Here is a 25,318-nt window from a genome sequence, read left to right on the forward strand (position 1 = left end):
GGGTATGTGAAGTGGAAGCAGTGCATGTGGCGAGAGGGATAAAATACATGTACTTCATTAGAGTGCTTTCAGAAAAAGAAAAAAAGAAGCTCCCTGATATGAGCCATTGAAGGATACAAGTAATCAATCAAATGGATGGTCCAGATGCTATGCTTCAGTGGAAGTCACAAACAAAAAAGAAGAGATAGGAAATCCATTGGACAAGAAGTAGTTAAATAAGGTTGCCAAGAACAGCAACACGTGATAAGTAAAGGGCTGATATAAAGCCCCATGGTATTGTGCACAGTAAATCTTCAACAACAGACAGAAGTTAAAACAGGTAAAGTGACTAAATGTTTGCCAAACATACATCTGTGGGTCATGGTCATCCTACTAAAGAGAAACCGCTGGGGGATATAAACCAATGTACAGAGGGTTCTAATCATGTTCAGTATTTTTCCCTACAAACTCAAACATATGAGGAAGTATGCAATGCATATACTATTGCCCTGCTTTCCACTTCACCACTTTCCCATCGCTGGAAAAGCAGAAACACCACCAAACAGGGAAATTCTTAATATGTCCCTTGTCCTCAAAACTGCCTTAACAGCAAAGATGTTTTCTCATTGGGTGACTGTGAATCTCCAAGTGGCAAATCACAAATTAACAAGTGAAAATGTATTTTGTTAATTCAGAAATGGAGACAGTCTTATTTTTAAATGTGAAAGGTTTCTCTCCTTTATGCTTTTGAAGAGCGATCAAATCTCATTGAGTGTTAATTCATCCATCACTTACTGCTAATGGCATTACTCCTAGTCCTACTCCCTCGCCTTCCTTATAAACCAATGAGGTCCCTTCCCTCACCTAGACACCTTCCTTCCCCTTTCAAAAAGTCCCCCGCCACAAGCCCCTCCTGTACAGAAATAAGCCAAAAAGCAACTCAGTCGTCCTCTACCAGGAGGGTGGGAGGGAACTGTAAGGAAAGCGAGTGAGTAGGACCAGGAGAAATGCCATTAATGGTAAGTAATGGACGCATTACTTCCTGTCCTCCCTCACCTTCCTTATTAACCAATGAGACAAAGCACATAATCAGGAGACCAACAACTGAGTTGCAACACAGAAAGACTTTAATTACAACCAGGCAGGACACAAAAATACCCCTATTCCATCATAGAGGATAATACCCTGTGATACAAAACTGACTCCAAACGATCCAACTCAGCAATTCTATATTGCTGAACAAAAGTGGAGGGAGTAGCTCAAGTAGCCACCCTACAAATCTCCACCATGATGCGCGCTGGAATTCAGCCACCGTAGCCACCATACCATGAATGGAACTACCCTGAATCCCTGGAGGAGGCACCACCCCCTTCAAAGCATAGGCCAGCAATGCCATTGACTGGATCCATCGACTCAAAGAAACAGTAGAAGGCTTCTCCCCTTTCCTAGCAGGGCCAAAATTCACAGACAAGGAATGTCTTTTCCAAAAAGCCGCAACCACCTTCAGGTACCACAACAAAGCCCGACACATATCCAGACAATGCAACCTGACATCTGGCTCCAAGGAAGGGGCTGAACAAAAAGCAGGTAGGATCACCTCCTGGCCTGCATAAAAAGCCGAATTAACCTTGGGGACAAAAGAGGGAACCTTAACCAGAACAACCCAGGTCATATGACATAAGTTCAACAGTCCTGAAAAAATTTAGGCATCAAATTCCCCTCATCCTTCAAATTCTGCCAACGCCCCCGAAAGGCCTGGATCGCTGCCCATTGCACCCGCAAAGTAGCCACAGACAATCCCATGCAGGCCTCATCCTGTAAAAACTGCATCACAAAAAACAGAGACGCCACAGCAGGATCCACTGATGAACATATGAATGCAAAGTAGACCTACACCTAGGGCCTGCAAGGTCACAGTCAAAGGACCAGGTACTCACAGCACCGTCTAACCTCGCTGTTCAGTGTCTAAGCCGTCAAATGCAGCCTCTGCAGGGACCCCTGGGAGAGGTATGGAAACAGCAGAGCAGAGGGGTGGAAAGAAAGAACCCACTCCAGCTCGCTGGACAACATCCAATGCAAAGGGAACCAATTCGCCCGAGGCTGATGGGGGCGATCAAAAGCACCCGAGCCCCCACCCTCCGGACCCATACCAGAAAAGAGCAGAGTAACTGAAAGGGGGGAATGCATAAAGAAGACCCTGGGGCCACTGACAAGTCAGCTCATCCTCTGCTCAAGCCAGAGGACTCCGAACCCGTGAGCAGAACCACATCATCTTTCATTTTCTGAGGATGCAAATAAGTCCACAACCAGATGACCCCACTTCCACACTAGAAGAGTGAACAGAGATGTCCAAAGGGAAAAATCTTTGGATGAAGGAATGACCCTGCGCAACAGATCCTCCTGAATATTATCTATACCCTGAATGTAGAGGGCCTGAAGAGACAGAATAGAGCCCTGAGCCCACAAGAAAATATCCTCTGCAATCAGATTCAGAGACCTACATCTGGTTCCACCCTGTCTGTTGATGTATGTCTTGGGGACCAAATTGTCTGTCTGCACCAGCCCCGCTTCCCCTCTCATTAGCACCTGAAAATCCACCAGAGTCAGAAGAACCGCTTTCAACTCCCTCCAATTCGAGGACCTTCCCAACTTCCAGGGAAACCAAAACTCCTGTACCGGTTCCGAACCCAGCCAAGCTTCCTACCCGGAGAGACTGGCATCAGTCATCACTACCACAGGAACCGAAGGAGACAGAGGAACCCCCAGCCAGGGATGAGCCAGCACCAGCCACCAACTCAACCTCCTGTGAATGGACCCCGCCACAGGAATCCTCGCTTGAAGATCACAAGGATCCGGGGACTAAAGGGAGAGAATCCAGTTGACTAGACAAAAGAGATGAAATCTGGCCCAAGATGCCAGAAATGTCACCAAAGCCAAGTGACCCTGCAGACGTAACCATTAGAGAGCCCTGGGAGCCATCTGCTCAAACACAGCACCCATCCGCTCCTGGAGGGACCGCAACCTCCTTTCTGACACAGTCACCAACCCATGCAGAGTCAGAAACCGAGCCCTGATGAACACCAAGTGCTGGAAGGGCTCCAAATCTTATTTCCCCCAGTTTTTCAAAAATTCCTGACCCTGGAGGACCTGCAATACTCTTGCCACATGAACCCGTAACTGGCTCTGCACAAAAAGATCGTCAAAATAGGGATGCCTCCTCTGCATGAAGAAGAGCCATCAGAGGAGCCAGCACCTTTGTGAAAACCCTGGGAGAGGATTTGTGCCAAAAGGGAAGAACATAGAACTGGAAATTGTCTGTTCCGATTACAAACCTCAGGAATTCCTGAGAGGACACCGCAATAGGGCCGTGAAGGTATGCATCCTGCACATCTAGTGGCCCTAAAATACCCCTGGGTCAATCAGAGCTATAATCACCTGTACAGTCAACATCCTGAAATGCACAGTCTGGATCCTAGAATTCACCCTCTTGAGATCCAACACAGGACGAAAACCCCCAGACAATTTCTGAACGAGGAACACAATGAAAAAAGCCCTTCTTCTGTGTTACCCCATATGCACCCTTGAGGTGGCATCTTTCAAAAGCAAGTCCTGAACCCCATCCACCAGTGCCGATCTCCTGCCGCCGTCCACAGGCAAGGGTGTCGGACGCACCCCAATATCTGGAGGAACGAGATCAAACTCAATGGAATAGCCATTCTCCACAATGTTCAGTACCCAGCGATCTGTGACATCCTCCAGTCAAACTCACAGAAAATGCGGCAGCCTTCCTCTAACCGGCCAATAGCCGCCATGACTGTGATTGTCAGGAGCCCTTATTGGAGGCCACTTTCGTAGATGGACTGAACGTTTAGGAGAAAAGCAGAGCTGAAATCTATGCTTCCTGGAAGAAGAGGACCTTGGTACATATTTTGGAGAAGGCCTAGGATGTGTCTTCCACCCTTTGCTAGACGCGGCACCCTCTTTATAAGGCAAAGCATGTTTCCTTTATTTAAAAGCCTTAGAAATCATGACAGGCAACTGAGCCCCAAACAGAGCCTGACCTTGAAAAGGAAGTCTCAGAATTGCTGCCTTCACCCCAGGGTCTTCCTTCCACTGCTGCAGCCAGAGAGACCTCCTAGCCGCATAAAGACCCCAAAAGCCATAGCCAAGGTGCGGATAACATCAGAAGAAATGTCTGCAATCAATCGAGCCTGCTGCTCCATAACAGCCAACAATTCAGAACATTCAGAGCCCTCCTGCACTGCCCCTGCCAGTTTGTCAAAGTTCCTGAACCAAAGACTGTACAGAATACGCAGAAAAGATACCAGCCCCTAAAGACAGATTTTCAGCCCAAAAAGCCCTTTTCAGCCCAGAGTCAACCTTCTGATCAGTAGCATCAGTAGGAGTACAGTCCTCTGGAATGACTGCTGTTTTTCCAATTAATGTAGCCAGCATGGAGTCCAGCCTTACTGAAGGATGCAGAGCATCCTCCCCTTCCAGCAAATGCAACTTCTGAAGAAAACAGGGAACCTGGGTCTTGTCCACCTCCTTCCATTCACAGAAAACCATATCCTTGACCGGTCCCTGGAAAGGTATTGCAAAACGAGATGGGGTAACATACTGAGAAAATAAGTGGGACTCTGCCTCAGGCGGCTGAAAGGAAGGGAAGTCCGTATTGCCCCGTACATGAGCCAAAATGTCCCACATCTCCTCATGGGACACATACCTCCCTCCAGAAGAAGTAGAAGGAGCTTCACCCTCCAGCAGCCAAAGATGCGTGAGATGCAGAGGGATGCCTGGATCGGGCAGCCCCTGTTTGGAGAGCCCTGGACACAGCCATTTCAATCATGTCCTGGACTTCCTCCATAGACATGAGAGGCGCAGGCCTGTCGATCTCAATCCTGGACACATGGGACTTTTTCGGGGAAACAGGAACCTCCTCCTCTTCAGAGGACAAAGAGGAGGACAGAATGTGCCTCCACTTAGTACCCCACTGCGCTGCCATGATGCACACACAGAAATGCCCCCAAAAAACGAAGCCTGAAATAGGGGAGAGAACTACCCCAAAACACCAATGAAAATGCAGCAATAAACAGCCCACCAATCAGGGCCAAACACAAATTATGTAGAAAAAGCAGGTCCAAAAAACCCGTTCCTACCACTCACTCTCTGAGCAGCAAGCCGCTGGGGACGCATCCTCCACCACAACGGGTCAACCCGGAAATGTAGTCCCAGCTACAAGAGAGCTGTTTGACTCTGTCAGAACATCTCGGAAATCGTGTCAGCTGAGGGAGCCGTGCACCCCTCACTGAAACTCAGCCAAGCCAGGAATCGCCGCAAGAGGCACTGCAACTTGCTGCAGTGAAAACATAAAGCACCCCAGGCTCTGCCATGGAGGAAAAAAGAGAGGTAAATCTATAGGTAGACAAAAAGAAAAAGGAAGGGTTTGGGGTGACACTCCTCACATTTCCTGAATTATTCAGCACATATTGAGGGGTACTGGTTTCGCACCATATACTTGTGCACTATGTCCTACTTGGGCATGGTATAAGTGCCCAATTTTGGACTGACCGATAGCACAATCAGGCAGTGCCTGAATGTCTGGTCTAACAGATCAGTATGTCAGCTGGTTTTTAGCAGTCTGGTTATATGACCAGGTGGGTTGGTTTGTCTGTTTAATTCCTATATATTACCATTACTTTAAACTGTATGCTTCGCTAATGTGGGCCACTTTTGTTTTGGTCCCCAGGTCTATCTTTTGTCCCAGGCCGACCCTGATATCTGGGAGGGTTTACCAGCCATTACTGTTACTTGGCATAGATTTGTGCCATACCATGTTAAAACATTTCATTGAACAGATATTTAATTGAATAAACATGAATGAGCCAGCATTATGAGTATGTACAAATCAAACTAAAAGTCACTCCTTTGCCCAAGTCTGCTTTAAAATGTGTAATTATTGTATGTTTCTATTTCAGTATTACTCGGATATTTTGTGTTGCCTTTGGGGAGTACAAGTGGTAAGTTGTATGGGTTTATTTCTTTCACAAATTGGGGATTCTTGGGGCGGAAGGATTTTTTCTTTTAACTGTGTTATATTTTTTAGGTAAATGTTCAAAATTTAGATTTGCATCTCTCAATTGTTCATCTAAATTATGTTTGCTTATATCAGAGAGTAAGTGAATTACATTCAGGATTAGGATTATGTGTGAGTACGTGCACATGCACATGTGGGTCAGAATAAAATTTGGAGTGAGGGGGCAAGAGTAGTCAAAAGACAGAGACATAGAAGGTTTACTTAGGAGAGTAAGAGGGCATATATCAAGTGTAATTTTATTTTGAGACACCATATTTTATAAGGAACAAATATTGTATTTTATGTCATGTATCTGAGAATTGTTTGGATTAATTTTAATAGGCATTATCTTTCTCATCTTTCTCTCTCTCTCTCTCCCTCATCAGTCATTATGTGTTCGTACATAGTTGGCTACCTCTGTGTTTCTGTATGAGTCAATGTTACACACAAATAGTTTGGTCTATATTTCAACAACTTTTTAGGGCCCACTGTCCCTGTCTTTATTTCCATATTTCCGTCTTTGGTAATGACTGCCTCTGCCTATCTGCCTCTTTCCTTTCTATCTCAATGCCTACATCCATTGAAGTGTGTCTAAGTATATTAGTCACTCCTCTTCCTTGGGTCTCTTCCCCTTTTCCCAATGCCCCCTATGCCTTTGAGGCCACACATATTGAGTTGAGTTAAAATAATTTTTTACTGTGAAAAGTCAGCAAACAGGCTTCTTTTTCTGGAAAGTGTGCTGAATGAGATGACTAAGATGCTGAAGGAAGGTCTTTGAGAATGTGATTTCTACAGGCTAAAGGGAAATAAATACGTCTGTGAAGAAATACAGAGTTCCACAGCCTGAGTGCAAATTCAGAGAAGTCATGCGCCCCAACGTGAAATCATTTTTTATTTTGGAACAGTCATGGGCTGTGATATTGCTCTCCATTCATTTTCATAGCCAAGTCTAGTCTAGTCTACACTAAAGGAGTTGGCCAAAAGAACATGTTGGGCTATGGGAAAAAAGGGAAGCAAGGTTGAGATTGAGCTCAATGGCAAGCTGGCCATGATTGATGTTGAAGTAATGGAAAAGCAAGGTGCTGGATGCCTGTTGGGCAATGATTTGATTATCCCTAGCCTGGTGCCAAGAACAGAAGCCTTTCTGGCTGGAAAAACCTCAGTTGTATTCACCAGAACACAGGCAGCACATGGGTCGGTGGGACTGCAATCATTCCTGATTTTCAAGGGCCAGGTCAAGGTAGCCTGTAGGAAGGAGAAGACTTTAGCAAGGAAATGGCCATGGAGGTCATCCTGGTAGACCAGGTACTGGAGATTAGATGACTCCCATAGTTGAAGAATTTGATAACAGTAGGAAGGTCTACCCGGGAAGATTTCCGCAAGGCACAGGAGGACTGCCCTGTGCTTGTGGGTCTTCAGAAGAAAGTTGCGGAAGAGGTCAGGAGAAGAGTAGTTGGGAAACTCTATGTTGGCTGGAAGGATGACCTACTTTATAGTGATCCTGTGAATCCCGAACCAAGAATAGTAGGAGGCTAGTGGTTCCATTAGTTCACAGGAATGTCACTGCCTCATTGATTGCCTTTAACAGGATATTTAGGGATTAGAAAGACCTAGAATAGGTTGAATACTCTATTCTACTGGCTATGATGTTCAAAGACACATACACGTTCTGTGCAACCTATCCTGCTTGCCAGATGAATGGTAAGACAGGAGGGAGTACTGATGCATCACTAGTGCCTCTCCCTGCTCTAGGTGTTTCATTTGAGCTGGTGGGTCTATGCATAACTGGTCCATTTAACCCCACTCACAGTCAGGCAACAAGTATATCTTAGTTGTGGTGGATCATGCCACCAGGTCTCTATAAGCTAGTCCTCTGAGGAGCCTGGCTGTGTCAGTGGGAGCAAGGGCTATTTTGGGGATCTTTTCTAGGGTCAGATTTCAAAGAATAGTAATTTCTGACCAGGGAACCAACTCCATCTCCTATTATGTGAAAGGGACGTAGGAGCAAGCTGGTGTGACATACTACTACTCTACTGCTTACTACCCGCAAACCAAAGGTTTAATGGTGTTCTTTAACAAGACACTGAAAAACATGATGAGAACGCTGCCTGATAAGCTCAGGAGGGAGTAGGATTACTAAGAGATTCTGCAGAAGGGGTTTGGGTTCTGCCCTTTGAGCTTTTGTATGGGCTCCCAGTGCAGGGTCCACTTATCTGTGTCAGAGAAGAGTGGTAAGGAATCTCAGAGTCTCCACTGAAGGATGTGGTGGACTATTTGACTGATCTCATGAAGTTGATGGCACAATGCATGAGTCAGGCAAAGGAAAATCTTCCAGCTGGCCAAGCACTGATGAAAGAGTGGTATGGCCAGAAAGATACACTGACTGGGTATCAGGGAAGTCAGGCGGTGTTGGTGCTAAAACCTATTTGTCCCAGAGCTTTGGAGGACAAATGATGTGGGCCAAACAAGGTAGTTCAGAAGATTTCTGTGGTTAACTATTTGGTGGACACAGGTGCCATAAGGGAACCGAAGGGGATGTTCCAGTTGAACATGCTGAAGCCTATCTTCTGGAGAGATTACACAGTGAATGTCACGGCTATGGCAGAGGAAGTAGATGCAGACAGTGAACATCTTCAGGAGTTTCTGTACAGTGAGGGGTGGGGCTGTGAAAGGGGTTCAGCTAGCCCCTGAATAGATGCCTCAACAGCAGAGGGAATGTAGACAGGTGTTGGGACAGTTTGCAAACCTCTTATTGCTGAATCCAGGGTTGACCCCTGCCAGTGTGCATGACATTGACACAGGAGACAGTCAGCTCCTGAAGGGCTAGATGTACAGAATGTATGATCAGCTCCAGGAATGCATTAAGGTAGAGCTTGAACAAATGTTGGACTTGCTTGTATTTCAAAGCAAGGGTCTACTGACTTGTGGTTGTTGTGGTTCTGTGTGTGGCCTATTGAGCCATCAATGAGGTAACCAAAGGAGATGCCAATCCGAACCCAACAGTGGATAAGCCTGTGGATCGGTTAGGTGCTGCAAACTATTTGAGCACCTTGGATCTGACCAGTGAGCATTGACAGATTGCTCTGGTGCCAAATGACAAGTAGAAGGTGCATTCTCTGTGCCAGAGGGGCTATATCAGTTAAAGGTGATGCCCTTTGGGTTGAGGAATGCTCTTGCCACTTTACAGCGCCTGGTGAACCATGTTCTCGCAAGGCTGGAAGTTTTCTGTGTGGCCTACCTGGATGACACTGCGGTATTCAGAAATACATGGACAGACCACCTGAGACATCTAGAATAGGTTATGTTTGCTTGGATACAGGAGGCAAAATTGTCTATCATGGTGACCAAGTGTCACATGGGGTAGTCTTCTGCAGCATGAGATAGACAATTGGAAGATTTGCCTGTTCCACCTGTGATGGAGTGGGAAGTACCTACTACTTAGACTGAAGTGAAGGCCATTTTATGACTCAACGGGTTCTACAGAAACTTTGTGGCAAATTATAGAACTATAGTTGCCCCATTGACTGCTTTGGCCTCCAAGAGGCAGCCCAGGAAAGTGATATGGACTGAGGAGTGTCAGAAAGCATTTGAGAAACTGAAAAAAGTACTATGCACTGCACCGGACTATAGTTAGCCTTTCATTGACAATGAAGTTGGAACATTGTTAGCTCAACAGGATAACAAGCACTGGGTAGCCTTTATTGGTAGGAGGTTACCACTCACGGAATGGAAGTTATTGAGCCAGCTATTGAGAAGGAGTGCTCTGGCATAGGGATCACTGCCATAATATTAATACATACAATAATTTGAAATTAAATTTTGACAACAAAATTATCAACTTTCTATCCTTTCTATGATTCACACAATATCAACTACAATATTATTGCCAAAGCAACTAAAATCAGATTAACCCCTTCTGTGCCCAGGACGTAATGGTTATGTCCTGAGGCACAGTGCTCGTGTGCCCAGGACGTAACCATTACGTCCTGGGCACAGAGCCCAGAGGGAGTGCTAGCGCTCCCTCTGTGGGGTTAATCCCCCCCCACCCCCCCAAGGCTGGGATGGAAGGGGAAGCTTTGCATTTCTCTCCCGATCACGTGGAGGAGGCCAGAGAGGCTTCAAAGGGAAGGAAAGGAATTTCCTTCCCTTTGAAGTCTCTCTCAGCGTTTTAGCAGCCGGATTGCAAGCAATCCGGCTGCTAAAACGCCCACTAGACACCAGGGATTTGAATGTTTTCAGGAAATTGGCATAAGGGAGCGACCCCTTGGCCAAGGGTCACTCCCAGGGGGGGCCTTTTCTGTCCAACCCCCCCCCCCCCCCCCGGAGGCAGATTGGCTTATTTTTATGAGGTCAATCTGCCCCGAGCGTGACAGAAACCACTAGACACCAGGGAGTTTTTTTTTCCCGTGAATTTCACGCAAGGGGAGCAACCCCTTAGGCAAGGGTCATTCCCTTGGGGGGCAAATTTATTTTAGCCCATTTCTGCCCCCTGGAGGGCAGATCAGCCTATTTTAATTAGGCCGATCTGCCCCCAAGGGGGGGCAGAAACCACAAGGCACCTGGGATTTTTTTGTTTGTTGTTGTTTTACAGATGGGGAGCGACCCCTTAGGCAAGGGTCGCCCCCCCCTGGAGGGGGCAAATGGTATTTAGACCATTTCTGCCCCCCTTGGGGGCAGATCGGCGGATTTTGGGTCAATCGTCCCCCAAGGGGGGCAGAAACCACTAGGCACCAGGAATAATTTGTTTTGCGCCAACGTCACGCAAGGGGAGCGACCCTGTAGGCAAGGGTCGCTCCCTGGAAGAGTGGGGGGCAAATTTATTTTAGGCCATTTCTGCCCCCCCGGGGGCAGATCGGTGGATTTTAGGTCAATCTGCCCCCAAGGGAGGCAGAAACATCTAGGCGCCAGGGCAAATTTATTTTTCTGGTTTTTTTTTGTTTGTTTGTTTGTTTAGAGACGGGGAGCGACCCATTAGGCAAGGGTCGCTCCCCTATGGGGCAAATTGTGTTTAGACCATTTCTGCCCCCCTTGGGGGCAGATCAGTGGATTTTCGGTCAATCTGCCCCCAAGGGGGGGGCAGAAGCAACTAGGCACCGGGGATTTTTTTTTTGTGCCAATGTCACGCACGGGGAGCGACCCCATACGCAAGGGTCGCTCCCCGGGGGGGTTGGGGGGTCAAATTTATTTTAGATCATTTCCGCCCCCCCTAGGGGCAGATCGGCCTATTGTTATTAGGCCGATCTGCCCCCAGGGGGGCAGAAACCTCTAGGCGCCAGGGCTAATTTTTTTTTTGTGTTTTTTTTTTTGTTTGTTTGTTTTTTTAGAGATGGGGAGCGACCCATTAGGCAAGGGTCGGTCCCCTGGGGGGGAAATTGTATTTAGACCATTTCTGCCCCCCTTGGGGGCAAATCGGAAGATTTTAGTTCAATCTGCCCCCAAGGAGGGGCAGAAACAACTAGGCACCGGGGATCTTTTTTTTGCGCCAATGTCATGCAGAGGGAGCGACCCCGTAGGCAAGGGTCGCTTCCCAGGGGGGTTGGGGGGGCAAATTTATTTTAGGCCATTTCTGCCCACCCTGGGGCCGGCTGAGCTAGAGGCCAAAATCCACAGGTAGGCACTTTGCAAAAAAACACCTCTGTTTTCTGTGAAAAAATGTGATGTGTCCACGTTGTGTTTTGGGCCATTTCCTTTCGTGGGCGCTAGGCCTACCCACACCAGTGATGTCCCATTTATTTTGGTTGACTTGGGGGAACGCTGGGTGGAAGGAAATTTGTGGCTCCTCTCAGATTCCAGAACTTTCTGTCACCGAAATGAGAGGAAAAAGTCAAATTTTGAGGTTTGCAAAGGATTCGGAGTATCAGAACCTGGTCAGAGCCCCACAAGTCACCCCATCCTGGACTCCCCTAGGTGTCTAGTTTTGAAAAATGCGCTGGTTTGCTAGGTTTCCTTAGGTGCCGGCTGAGCTAGAGGCCAAAATCCACAGGTAGGCACTTTGCAAAAAACACCTCTGTTTTCTGTGAAAAAATATGATGTGTCCATGTTGTGTTTTGGGCCATTTCCTTTGGGGGGCGCTAGGCCTACCCACACAAGTGAGGTACCATTTTTATCTTGAGACTTGGGGGAACACAGAATAGCAAAACAAGTGTTATTGCCCCTTGTCTTTCTCTACATTTTTTCCTTCCAAATGTAAGGCAGTGTGTAAAAAACGTCTATTTGAGAAATGCCCTGTAATTCACATGCTAGTATGGGCACCCCGGAATTCAGAGATGTGCAAATAACCACTGCTTCTCAACACCTTATCTTGTGGCCATTTTGGAAATACAAAGGTTTTCTTGATACCTATTTTTCACTTTTTATATTTCAGCAAATGAATTGCTGTATACCCGGTATAGAATAAAAACCCATTGCAAGTTGCAGCTCATTTATTGGCTCTGGGTACCTAGAGTTCTTGATGAACCTACAAGCCCTATATATCCCCGCAACCAGAAGACTCCATCTGACGTAACTGTATATTGCTTTCAAAAATCTGACATCGCAGGAAAAAGTTACAGAGTAAAACGTGGAGAAAAATTGCAGTTTTTTACACCTCAATTTCAATATTTTTATTTCAGCTGTTATTTTCTGTAGGAAACACTTGTAGGATGTACACAAATGACCCCTTGATGAATTAAGAATTTTGTCTACTTTTCAGAAATGTTTAGCTTTCTGGGATCCAGCACTGGTTTCTCACCTATTTTGGTCACTAACTAGAAGGAGGCTGAAAGCGCAAAAAATAGTAAAATTGGGGTATGTCCCAGTAAAATGTCAAAATTGTATTGAAAAATTGGGTTTTACAATTCAAGTCTGCCTGTTCATGAAAGCTGGTAAGATGGTGATCTTGCCACCGCAAACCCTTTGTTTATGCCATTTTCAGGGAAAAAACCACGAGCTGCCTTCTGCAGCCCTTTTTCCCAATTTTTTTGAAAAAAGCAAACATTTCGCCATATTTTGGCTAATTTCTTGGTCTCCTTCATAAGAACCCACAAAGTCTGGGTACCTCTAGAATCCCTAGGATGTTGGAAAAAAGGACACAAATTTGACGTGGGTAGCTTATGTGAACAAAAAGTTATGAGGGCCTAAGCGCGAACTGCCCCAAATAGCCAAAAAAAGGCTCGGCACAGGAGGGGGAAAAGGCCTGGCAGCGAAGGGGTTAATAAATATAAAAAAATCACTATTTTACATTAAACAAAAAATTAGAAATAAACTTAAAATATGTTATACACATGTTTAAATTAAATACGAATATATTACATCAACAAAATCCTTACCACTCACCCTAATAAATTATGTACCTAAAATCATAACCGTAAAACCCCCAAAAACTACATTAACTAAAAACATTTAAACGAAAACCTAACTAATAACAAATACATATAAATATTTTTGGAATCAAAATTATCAAACTATGGCCCATATTTATACTCTGTTTGCGCTGAATTAGCATCATTTTTTAATGCTAATTCAGCGCAAACTCAACTCCATATTTACACTTTGACGCTAGACCTGTCTTGGATGCGTGAAACCACCTTGTGTCAATGAGATTCAAGGTAGGTGTTCCTATCAGGGCAGGCGTAAAATGAGGCAAACTCACCACTACCTAAAGAAAACACACACAAGCAACATCACATACCAACAGGACAACATGGAGGTGCTACTGGTGCACCTTGCAAGGCAACACCGAGCACAGGACCAACGGCAGCAACCACCACCACCCCAACGCAGCCCACAAAGGCAACTTAGAAGGCAGGAGAGACTTTTCAGAAACAGGACACCCCTCCTTGGCCTTAGGGATCAGGACATCATTCGGAGCTATTGATTCAACTGCCAAGCCATACTGCAGCTGCTGCAGCATATAGAGCCACAACTAACAGCTAGCCTTCAGACACCACACAACATACCACCTGTGACCAAGCTGCTAGCTGTCCTGCATATGTTGGCAAGGGCCTCCTTCCAGACAACAGGTGCCCTGGTCGCTAGGGTATCACAGCCCTCATTCTCGGCTTTCCTGCCCAAGGTGTTAAATGCCATAATCTTCCTGACACCCCATCACATCAGCTTCCCCAACACCCAGCAGAAGCAGCAGGAGATAAAACTGATTTTATCAAATCCATGGCTTCCCACATGTGCTCGGTGCAATTGACTGCACCCATGTGCAGATCGTCCCACCTGCAGCAACAGAGCACCTATTCAGCAACAGAAAGCACATGCATTCTATCAATGTGCAGGCCATAGTTGACCACCAGGGACTGTTCTCTAACATCTTGGCCAAGTATCCTGGGAGTGTCCATGACTTCTTCATATTCCGGCACAGCAGGACCAATGAGCACTTCCAGGATGGAAAATATGGCAATGGCCTACGTGTCGGTAAGTCTCCAAACCTAGCAATGTACACACAGTACAACAACCCTGTAGGACACACAACACATACACCACTACATAACCACATGGGCAGGGTGACACTGAGGTGTGACACTGGTAGTCATGTTGTACACCCTGACACAATGGGATACACACCCTTGGACACCTGACGGCTGCCACAAACATTAGCTGCCCCTCAGAAGCACCAAGGGACCAATGTTAAAGCCCACAGTGACAATGTCATGGCCTGCACTGTAAGTACAACTTGGAAGATTAACTATTTCCAATGACTTGAGGCCACATAGTCAATCGGCCACCCTGCCAAGCAGTATGAAGCATGGAAGGGGTGTGCAATGTGTGTTGCAGCAGGTCTTACACCATGAGACATATAGCATGATGAGGGTGACTCAGATATAGGTGTCATGGACATACTGAAGCAGTGCTAAAATCAAACACCACTACACGGGTGCCGTTTGCAGGTTGCAATAAGGAAGTGGACTGTGCTATCAACACATATGAATGTGCCACCAATGCATACTGCACACTGCCGCACACACACTCAAAGAGCCAATTGTCCATCAAACCATCATATGTATAGGGAGGTGGTCCTTCCTGCACAGAAACATCCATCTCCACAATGCAGTTAGCCAGGTTCCCTGGTGCAAGGTTGGTAGTGAAGGTGCACGGCTACACATGAGCAACTGGCACAGGGAACAACAAAGGGTTGCCTAGAAACAAGTTACACATGGGACAATCGTGCATTGTTGTCAAACCTTTACAGGACAGTACTGCCAGTTTTGGAGATGGGCCTCAGTGTCGCATTTCATCTGCAATGACACATGTCTAAATGGATGGGATGTGCAGGCCATGTAGTGCAACCATGTTACCACCACATCTGAACCCACTGTGTGTGTGTGTGGATATATCATGTCCCCTCTAGTGAAAGCACACTGATACATATGGGACACTACACAACGCATGGTACATCCAACAGTTAGAAAACCAAATCATATTTCCCAGGTCCTTGAGCCAAACACAAGTTGTCATGTCCAACAAACCAGTGCTGAGAAGACCTTACAGAAGGCCAGGAACTCACACCATACCACAAACACATATGAGTCACAAACAACACAATATATCAAGTTCCATGCAATATGACAATCCTGTTGCAAGCATTAACAAAATACTCACTTCTATTATCTTTTGCAGCTGATCAGGGTTATGGGATCCATCTATGGATCATGACTCCATTCCCCAACCCAAGCACAGCAGCAGAGCGTGCATATAATGAGGCACATCGGAGGACATGCACCATTGTGGAGAGGACTTTTGGCATCCTGAAGTCCAGATTCAGGTACCTGGACATCACAGGAGGCAGCCTCCTATATGCCCCACACATTGCTTGTAAAATTATACTGACCTGTACTATCCTGCACAACATTTGTGTGAGGATGAACATCCCATTATATGAGCCGGACCAAGAACTGGCAGAGGAGGAGGAGGAGGATAGTGGCAGGGAAAATGAGATAGAACACCAGAACACAGCTGCTGGAATGCGCTGCAGACAACAAATCGTACACAACTTTTTCACTTTATAGTCACTCTACACACCTTGTAAATGTTTGTTAATAAACACCTTACTTAGTCACACAATCCTGCTCTGGTGTCTTCATTCTCAATCATATGTACCTTCGGAATGTGAGTATTACCTCAGGGAACATGTCACAGAAAGCAATCTGAAAACTTCTGTAGCAACATCACATGTGATGCGTATGATTGTACTGCTACCATCGTCCACATCACAACTAGACTCATCACTTGAATGTCTCATCTGAAGGACATAATCTATGGACCACAACATATTAGTTACATCCACTTTGTCAACTTGTACAACTGTAGCTCATGACACACAACTATAACATCTCCAACAATGATGTAAACAAAATATCAGAAGGACAGGAATGTATGAACAGACCACTGACATTACTAAGTGTGAGACTTGCAATGGCTGCAAGGAGCTTGTGTGATAAGGGGGGACATCATTGGTGACAATGGATAGTATGATTGGCCAAGGTATGACAAGCAATGGTAAAAACACTTGGCCTGCACCGTACATCCCTGGAAATCAGGCCTGCCACTGTCATGGAGCCCAATCCTGACACAGGGTACACATGCCCACACACTTGGACTGGACACTTCTGTGGAATGCACATCAGAAATAATGAGATCACATGCAGCTAGGGCAGCAGGTCCACCACAACAACACAATAAACATTGCTAATTGTGATGAGTTCAAACTGATTCATGTGTTCAAAAAATTTAATGGGTGGAATTTAGGCACAGTGTATCAAACAAAGTACGTACCAAATATGTACACATATCAGACAAATGTGTAGTCCACACACAAGTCCCCATGAACTCATGACCTACATTTGGAAACAGTTGAGGGGTAACATGTCCTATATAGCACTCGTCAACCATCATCAACAATGCCTGAGTTGTGTATGTCCTCTTAAATGTAATGCCCTGTAAATCAAACAACTACACACATCACATGACTCAACACAATTCACAAACACATACCATGACTGTTGTAGATCACTGACTGCCTTAAAATGTAGGTACACAGTTGTCACACATGCATACATATGCATGACGTCCAAAGTTTTGCATGCCGTTCATTCAGAAACACACACATTGGTGAAACAGACCATACACACCCAAATCACAAAGTTGCATGGTCTACCACATGTGGCAATACAAAATATTACACACTGCAGCCCATCCTATCCCATGTGCATGTTGATACAGGGTGCATCATTGATCAATGGAACAAATCTTGATGCAAATTTGTCAAAAACATGGGCAAACCCAAAGTATTCTAACAATGGGCCCTTAGCGTGAATTCCACCCTCGCACTCCACTCATGGGGATATTCTGTGAAATCGATCGTATTTTGAAGAGACACGTAGGTAATGTATTGGAAATAGTCATGTAAATATCTTATGCATCAAAAAATAGACGCATGGCAGAAAACGTGACGCAAGGGAACAGGACGTGATGTAATAGGAAAACCTGTTTACAGGCATGGTACAGTGGGTGTGCTTTCACTCTCACTTTACAGTCTGTTCATCTTTCACTTGTGTGGTTGTGTCTTGGTGTTGGTGGTGTGTTTTTGGCAATTTTTGTATCTTGTGGTGTCTCTCTTGTTGTGTCTGGTTGATTGTTACTTGTACTAGTGTCTGCGATTTTGTGTAGTTTTCTGTATTTCTCATTGTACTTGTATTGTGGGGTGTCTGCCCACGTATTAGATTAGTTGGGTTAGTTGGGGTTAATAAGTTTGGGCTGTGAGTTTCCTTTTTTGTCAAATTTTCTTTAGCAATTTACTTTGTTGCATTGTGCGTGAGGGACATGTCAGGAAGGGTGAGGCTGACATGAATGGGGGAGGAGGATCTTGGAGGTTTTGTGTGGCTGGTGGGCCACTTCTTGCCAATGAAGCTTGAGATGGGGGGGGAGAGTGATACAGGGGTATCAGATGGAGGCGAGGCGGCTGTGGTTGGGCAAGGTGCTCCACCACCTGAAGAGGGTGTACTGTAGCAGCAGGTAACGAGCACCAGCTGAAGCATCGCTGGGCTGATCTGGTGGCCAGAGAGCAGGATCTGGTAGACCATCTGAGTCTGGTGATCGGTGGCCCGGTTGGTGAGTATCCCATTGACATACGTTTACTGTAGAACGCTCCTGTGTGACAGTAGCAGATGTGTTAGCGTGCTGCATGCAATGCTTGTGGACAGGTTGAATGCCACCAGAACAAAGTGAAACTGTCCCAGTACTGAGATGGAGTTCATACGTCTATACATTTAACAATGCAGGTCAGAGGTTTTTTGAGTCATGTACGACTATCACTTAGTCACACATTTCAGGGGCCATGGCAACACCTGTGCCCCAGCATTGTGTCAATGATGATAAGGCAAGACACCAGCAGCATACCATATTTCACTGGATCCTGACAGCAAAGTGGGCAATCCATGTATAGCGGTACATTGTCATCATTACCCACACATGATCCCTGCCATTATGTTGTGAAAGGGGACATACCCGCCTTAGGGGACACTGGCAATGGGGCATTTGTTACCAACATACAACTGTGCCACATCGGTCATGGATAACTGAACGCATGATAATTGCAGACTAAAAATTGAGCCCATGTCCATCAAACAGTTACTCTGTGTGCCTTGAAGAACAAGCCACAATACCCGAGTCATTGTTTGCAGTGCACCAGGGTAGTGCCATGGATTTGTCACCCAAATGGAGTACCATCTTTTATGGATTGCCCACTTATGCTTGTTGTAGGGTATAGCACTACAAGAGTCTTAGTCCCAGTGCATGTGTGCAGATGTGTGGCTCTCAATCACCAGAGTGTCAGTGTCAATGTGAGTTTTTTGTGGTGAGCCTGTTGAACTGTCTTCAAGCAGGATCACTAGCTCACTCCTCTAAAATGTTACACACTGTGATATGTTGTCCACTCGTAGTGACAGTGATGTGACACTGAGCATGTTTTTTCCATTGATGTCTTACAGGTGGACCTGCCCCCTACACCATTGGAGAAGTGGCAATATTTCAGGATCCAGATGTATCCAGTATGTGTGAAAATGTCTGTCCTGTGAAGTGATTGTGGCTGTTGTGTGAGTGAGTCTTGTGCGTTACACTCAATGCTAGATATGATGAGCTGGCACATGATAAGATATCAAATTAGGCTGTATGGTGACATTGTGTCCCATGCAACGGTTCCCCATTCACGAGCAGAGAGTCATATCTTGGGAGTCTCATGCTACGCAATGGGCAGCATCGTGTGAACAAGATGATGACTAGCTACATGAATGAACATGTGTGACTTGGAAGTGAACCACTGTCAGTATTTTGGCACTGGGTCATCCCGTCATTCTCACAACACAGTGATGCACCAGTTTTCCACACAAATTGGTGCATCCCTGAATTGTAATGTAAATGTAGGACTGGGTGGGCAACTGTTCCCCAGCATGGTGCCCCATAAGTTGTACTCCATTTACGTGACACTTATGTGGTATATAATAGGCGTGCATGCAGGTAAAGGCCAGACATGTGCTGGCATGGACATGGGTGTTTAGGGAATAGTGTTGGCAGATCAGGTGTTGATGGGTGTTCACACTTGGACACATGAATGTAGGTCTGAATGACATATGGATATCTGCTTCCTAGTTGGCAGCCCTCCTCACATGTGGTCCTCTCCCTAACTCCATGTATAATTGGACGTGCCTTAGTGGCTGACCTCGACAGCTGGGATGATGGATTGCATGGCCATCCCTCCCTGAGGCACAGGGGTAGGGGAACAACATATTTGTAGGTGGATGTTATAGTCACAGTGTAGATGACAGTCATCTCAATCAGGCTTACATGTGTCCCAATCAGCACTGACCCCTTATGATTACCAACTGCATACCATACTCCTGATAACATCTACTAGTTACTAGTAATGTGTGGTTTAAAGTTGACTTAGATGATGAAGACTAGTGGCTCTGGCCCAAGTGAAGTTGTTGCTGCCTTTTCATTGTGACACATTGCACTAAATCAATGCACAGATAAGTTGTTTTGGTTCCAAATCTTGTTGTGCATCGCTTTTGTGTCAATTAAATGATCGGTAGGCAGCATTGCCGTTACATTTGTCAGGGACATTGTATTATCCGGAATGTGATTTGGAGTGCATGTGCAAATCGAGGTAGAGTATTAGTGTATTATCTGTACATACATCACACAATGCTGACACTGATGGTTGCCTGTCTCAATTTAACAGCTGCCAGCATGGACAGTGAGGAACTCAGGGCATTCCAGAAGAGGGCAGTGCGCTATCACCACATATTGGCAGTGGAGTCTGGGTACTGCAGGATGGCACGCCGCTATCAGAAGGAGCGAGCCACTGCCGAATGGCAGACATTCAGCCAGGGGAACCAACCCTGCCCACACAGAGTGGACCAAGCACCACAGCAGTACAGGGGGCCACAGCCACCACCGTCACTTTTGCAACACCTGCAGAACCCTCTACATTGGCATCACAGCCCTCCACGCCTGCTGCCATGGACATGTCGGCCATTAAGCACCTACAGAGGGATATGAAACTGGTTCTCAAGAAGCTGGACAGCCTACCGGAACTCCAAGAGACTGAAGGTCATCAAGAGGACACTCAAGAGGGCAAACCTATGAACTGATGCCTCCCGTTCACCCCCAGTTCAGTCCCCTCCCTCCTCATTTGTTTTCATATTTTATAGCGAGTTGTAGGGGATTAGTGATAGGTTAGATTAGGTTAGTTGTTTAGATGTGATAATTAGGTTTGGGGGTGGGTTTTCAAATTATAACATGTTAGTTTGTGGGTGGGTGCGTGTATGCTTGGGGGTAAATTTGGGGCATTTATGTGTTAAAAAGAAACAAAAAACAAAAAATATAAAAAATATAAAACCTATACAAAAAATATATATTTGTTTAGGATTAGGTAGAATATGTTTAGGTTAGTATATGTTGTGCATGTGTCTCGTGATATAAGGGGGGATGGCGGGCCAATGTTTAGAGTGTGTTGTTAAATGTGGTAAGTAAGTTTAGCACAGGGGAGTTAGGGCCAGTTGTGGGTAATGTATAGGTAGGATGGATTAGGTTAGGATAGGCATTTTTCAAAGTATTTATTTCAGTTTCATACCTATATAATAAAGGTTTGGGTACTCCCTTACTGCATGTGTCATATGCTAGGATCTCAGGGTCTTCCCATGAGTGTACAGTGAGAATTGTGTGTTGGCGTAGGGATTCCGTCCTGCCTCCAGATCCCTCTCTTGACATGTTCATTCCCACTTACAACTGAGCTGTAACATTGGCAGCTACAACACATCTACTTGTCTATGCATCTGCCATCCAGTGTACCCACCACTCAAAGTGACCATTTTACCCATGTATTGGACAGGTAGGTGTGGTTTTTAAGCTGTCATTGTCTGGGTCCTGTGTCGGAATGTTGGGCACTGTGGGACGTCTGACAACAGCCTGCATTTCATGTCAACACTGCTAAACTGACCAGTGCCAATTTCAGATGAGGTTAAGTATATCTGTTTCACACCAATGTGTTGCACTGGTACTCCCAGCTGACGTTATTGCCCGAGCACTGTTTCACAGCCATTCCTGCCGTATGTAGTGGTTGAGGCATACATGTGTTCAACATATTTCACATACACAGTGGCTTGCTCGTAGGGGATGAGTCTAGCATTGAGGTTCATGTAGGTACCTTGTGCGGAGATATATGCCCCCATATTTCTGCACTCTTGTACTGACACTCTGTGACTATAGACATGTTACACACATCACAATTCTACAGCATAGTAGATGTGTCACATTACACAGAGACCTGCTGGTTGTGTAGTTGGTGTTTATTTACAAGTGTTGTAGTGCAATATTTACATTGTCCAGGTCTGTGACCCCATTAGTGAAATCCATTCGATTGTGACACAACACAAGTCCAGGGTTGAGGGGCATGTCATTGGACATGCTTGGGTAAAGTGTTGTTCAGTGCAGGGGAACATGAATAGCCAATTGAGTAGTAAGAGACAATTGCAGTCCATAGTGGAAAGGTCAACAGTGTGTCAGTGAAGAGTACATGTCACCAACTTTAGCAACACTGGCATGATGTCAAGCACAGGACAAAGGGAAATCACCCCCCCATGTGGCATGGGGTGGTGCTATCGGGTACTCCATCTGGTAAAGATGTTCTGTTCCACAGCTTCATCCTATGATGTGTGTGTTGTCTCCTCTGCCCTTGATGGTGGTGGTGGTGGGGTAGAGGGGACCACACACACTTCAGTGGTTGGAGAAGTGGACACCAAATTCCCGACAGCTGCCATCTTGGAACTACATATGGCATCACTGCAGCAAGGAGGAGCTGCTGTTTTTTTAGTATGGCAGCAATATCACTGTGATAGGCAGCCATGTCTGTCCTAAGGGAGGCCAGTTCCCGGTGCATGGAGTCCAGCTTGTTGTCATGCAGCTGCAGCGAGATTGGGAGGGCAGGTGTTGTGTCAACTCCCTCATGACAGTGGTTAGGTCCCTCAGGCACTGCTGGACTCCATGCAGTGGGGATTGTGTGCCTTGTTCGGCTGCTGTCTGTTCAGTGGCTGTTATGATGCACGTGCGCATACTTTGAAGGCTGGCTGCTATACTTTGCATTCCCACCCACACCTCCTTGGCCAGCTCCTGCTTGACTCCGACTACTGTCCTCTCAAAGATGGTCCCTGTGTCCTCCGAGTCCTCAGCTGTGTTGGAGCTGGCAGGTCGTACTATTTGGGTGGTGGGTGGGGCCTCTGGGATGGCTGCTACATGAATGCTCCTTCTTGCGGCTGGAGGTGGTGTCTGGAAGGTTCACAGGACATCTTGGAGGGTCTCCTGGCAGATGGTTGTCAGCTGGCCATCCAGGTCATCAGGGTAGTCCAGGACAGGCAGATCCGCAGGAGAGCTATCGTCCTCTGCAATGAGATATTGTAAAATGAGTGTGTCTGTGTTGTAGCAGTTGATATGTGACATCACTGACTTCCTATTGGTGGCTCATTGTCATCTAGGTTCCCATACATTGTTCCTGTACTTAATTTTTGCAGTCTCTCAGCCCTATGACCCACCTGCATGTCACATGTAGGAACAGGCAGTTTGTGCAATTGTCTGCGTCACATCTCCTAGGTGCGAGTTATGTCCTATTTGTGGCTTGGCACCTTCTTGTCCTTATCAACCCTCCACAGCACCACACATGGCAATATGCCCCTGCCCCAGTCTTTCATGTTTCACATACACCCATGCGGTACTTAGACCTAGCACCACCCCATGCATGGCATTTCCAGGACACAAACTTCCTCATGATGATGTTTGTGTATGTGTGCTACATTGCATTGCGCTGATGGACCTGGCAGAGTTCCAGTTCTTCTTCTGTCTGTGCAGGTGTGTTCCCCTTCCTGCACACATATGTCCTCCCCTCAATGCAGTCCCCCTTGCACTATGATACCTGAGATGCTGCCTGGTGGCATTGCAGCTAATGTGACACAGTCACAGGGTAAACCCAGGGATGGCCTGCATGGGTATGAGATTACTGCTGTGTACATCATTATGTATGTGACAGTGCCTGATGGATAATGAGTCTATGGACATGACTAGTTGACAGGAGTTTGCATTTGGATCGGGGTCTGATGCTAATTTGATGGGGATTGATCAGGTAGTCATACTGAACCCTCATTTCGAGTCTGTTTGTCCTATGGGCACCTGTCTTTCATTTCCTAAATGGCCAGCGCCAACAGCACCGTTGGTAGTGGCAACTGTTGTCAATAAGGAATGCCCCTTTGGCCAATGGCCTGGCAGTGGGCGGTTTCCTGCAGATTACATACTGGCAATACCAGCTGTCCTGTGACACCAGACCAGCTTTACATTCAGCGCTACCCTCCTGGTCTGTTTGGCGGTGAACCTCCATGCAGAGGTTGTTGGTGTTGTGTTGTGGTGTGCCCCTGGTTGCCCCTGCACAGCCCACGCACCTGGCATGGACAGTGCAGGGGGTCCCATGCCCTACCTCTTTGCCCTTTCCTCTGCCTGATTTGCAGGGCTGACATGCATTCTGTGTAACCTATGTGCCTCCCCCTTCTTGCACTTGACATTTTGCATATTTTTCCCCCATGCAACTTACCCTGCATATGTGTTGTTTCCTGGAAGTCTGTGCTGCCCTGTCCTGCGATACCAGTGACCAGCTCTTCCGGGATGACTGCTGCAACCATCTCCTCCATCTCACCAAGTTTCTCTTGTGGTGCTGGACTCCCACCTCCAGTCTGCAGTGCTGCCTTCCTGTTCCTTGCAATTTTTTTCCTTTTTCCTCCACTTGCAGTCATGCCAGTGTTTCTTGCACTCAATGACAGTTCTCCTGACCTCTGCCACACTGTTTATCTTGTCCACTGTCTCCGGCCAAATAGCCTCTTTCCTTCCAATTGGCAATTTTGAGGTGACAAAGTTGACGTTGGTGCTCCATAACCTCTCTCACCTGTATTTAATGCTCCTCAGCGCTGAAGCAATACTTTCTCTTTTTCTTCTTTCTCCCCTGGGTCTTGTCAATGTCGTACTGGCTGGTTCCTGGTTGTCTGGGGTCTCTCCTGGCTTTCTGTGTCCATCTTGCCTCTTCTTTGCACTGTTTTCTCCATTAGCATCTCTTTTTGACACTATTGTAGGAAACATAGTGCATTTCCATTTTGCAACGTGTTTACATGTCGTAAAACGGATTAGAGTCATTTTTCCTCCGTTAACGTAATTTTGCCTTACGACAAGACGCAATGGTTAGCGTCAGGACTCTAACCTATTTTTAGCACCACCCAGGGTCATAGTAAAAATATGACGCCTGGGTGGCGTTAAAAAATGGCGCTAGTCAGCACTAAACTTTTTGACGCAAAACTGAAAAAAAAAGTATAAATATGGGCCTATATATCATGTATTAAAAATAAAACCTAAATTAGTGTTTACCATAGAAGGCCACAGCTGATAAAAAAAAATAAAACTAAAACTAAACCAACCAGTAAAATAAAAGTATACACAACTTTAACCGATAAAATCAGACACACAACTAAATAAACAATATCAAATGCACACCATTTTAAAAAACTAAATACTTATAAAATGACAAAAGCTGCAAGACGAGGAAACTGCCAGATTTTCTCACCAAACCATTTAAAGAAGATGTATATACATTAACTTACACATACAAAATAACAAGTAGTTAATAAAGCACACTCAAACGTCCTAAAAGACTAAACTATGACTTGAAAAAAAATGTAAATTGTCATTAAA

The 25,318-nt window shown here is 45.9% G+C and overlaps 1 protein-coding gene across 1 annotated transcript in view; it reads left to right on the top strand.

Moving 5' to 3' along the window:
• LOC138276386 (adhesion G protein-coupled receptor E1-like) overlaps window positions 1–25,318 on the top strand; it is a 718,998-nt gene that overhangs the window by 185,930 nt on the left and 507,750 nt on the right. The window contains exon 2 of the mRNA XM_069219188.1: window positions 5,958–5,999. Within this exon, the coding sequence (XP_069075289.1) occupies window positions 5,958–5,999 (42 nt within the window). The remainder of the gene's footprint in view (window positions 1–5,957; window positions 6,000–25,318) is intronic.

This window comes from Pleurodeles waltl, chromosome 2_2 (assembly GCF_031143425.1).
Source record: "Pleurodeles waltl isolate 20211129_DDA chromosome 2_2, aPleWal1.hap1.20221129, whole genome shotgun sequence".
In the NCBI taxonomy this organism is placed as follows: Eukaryota; Metazoa; Chordata; class Amphibia; order Caudata; family Salamandridae; genus Pleurodeles; species Pleurodeles waltl.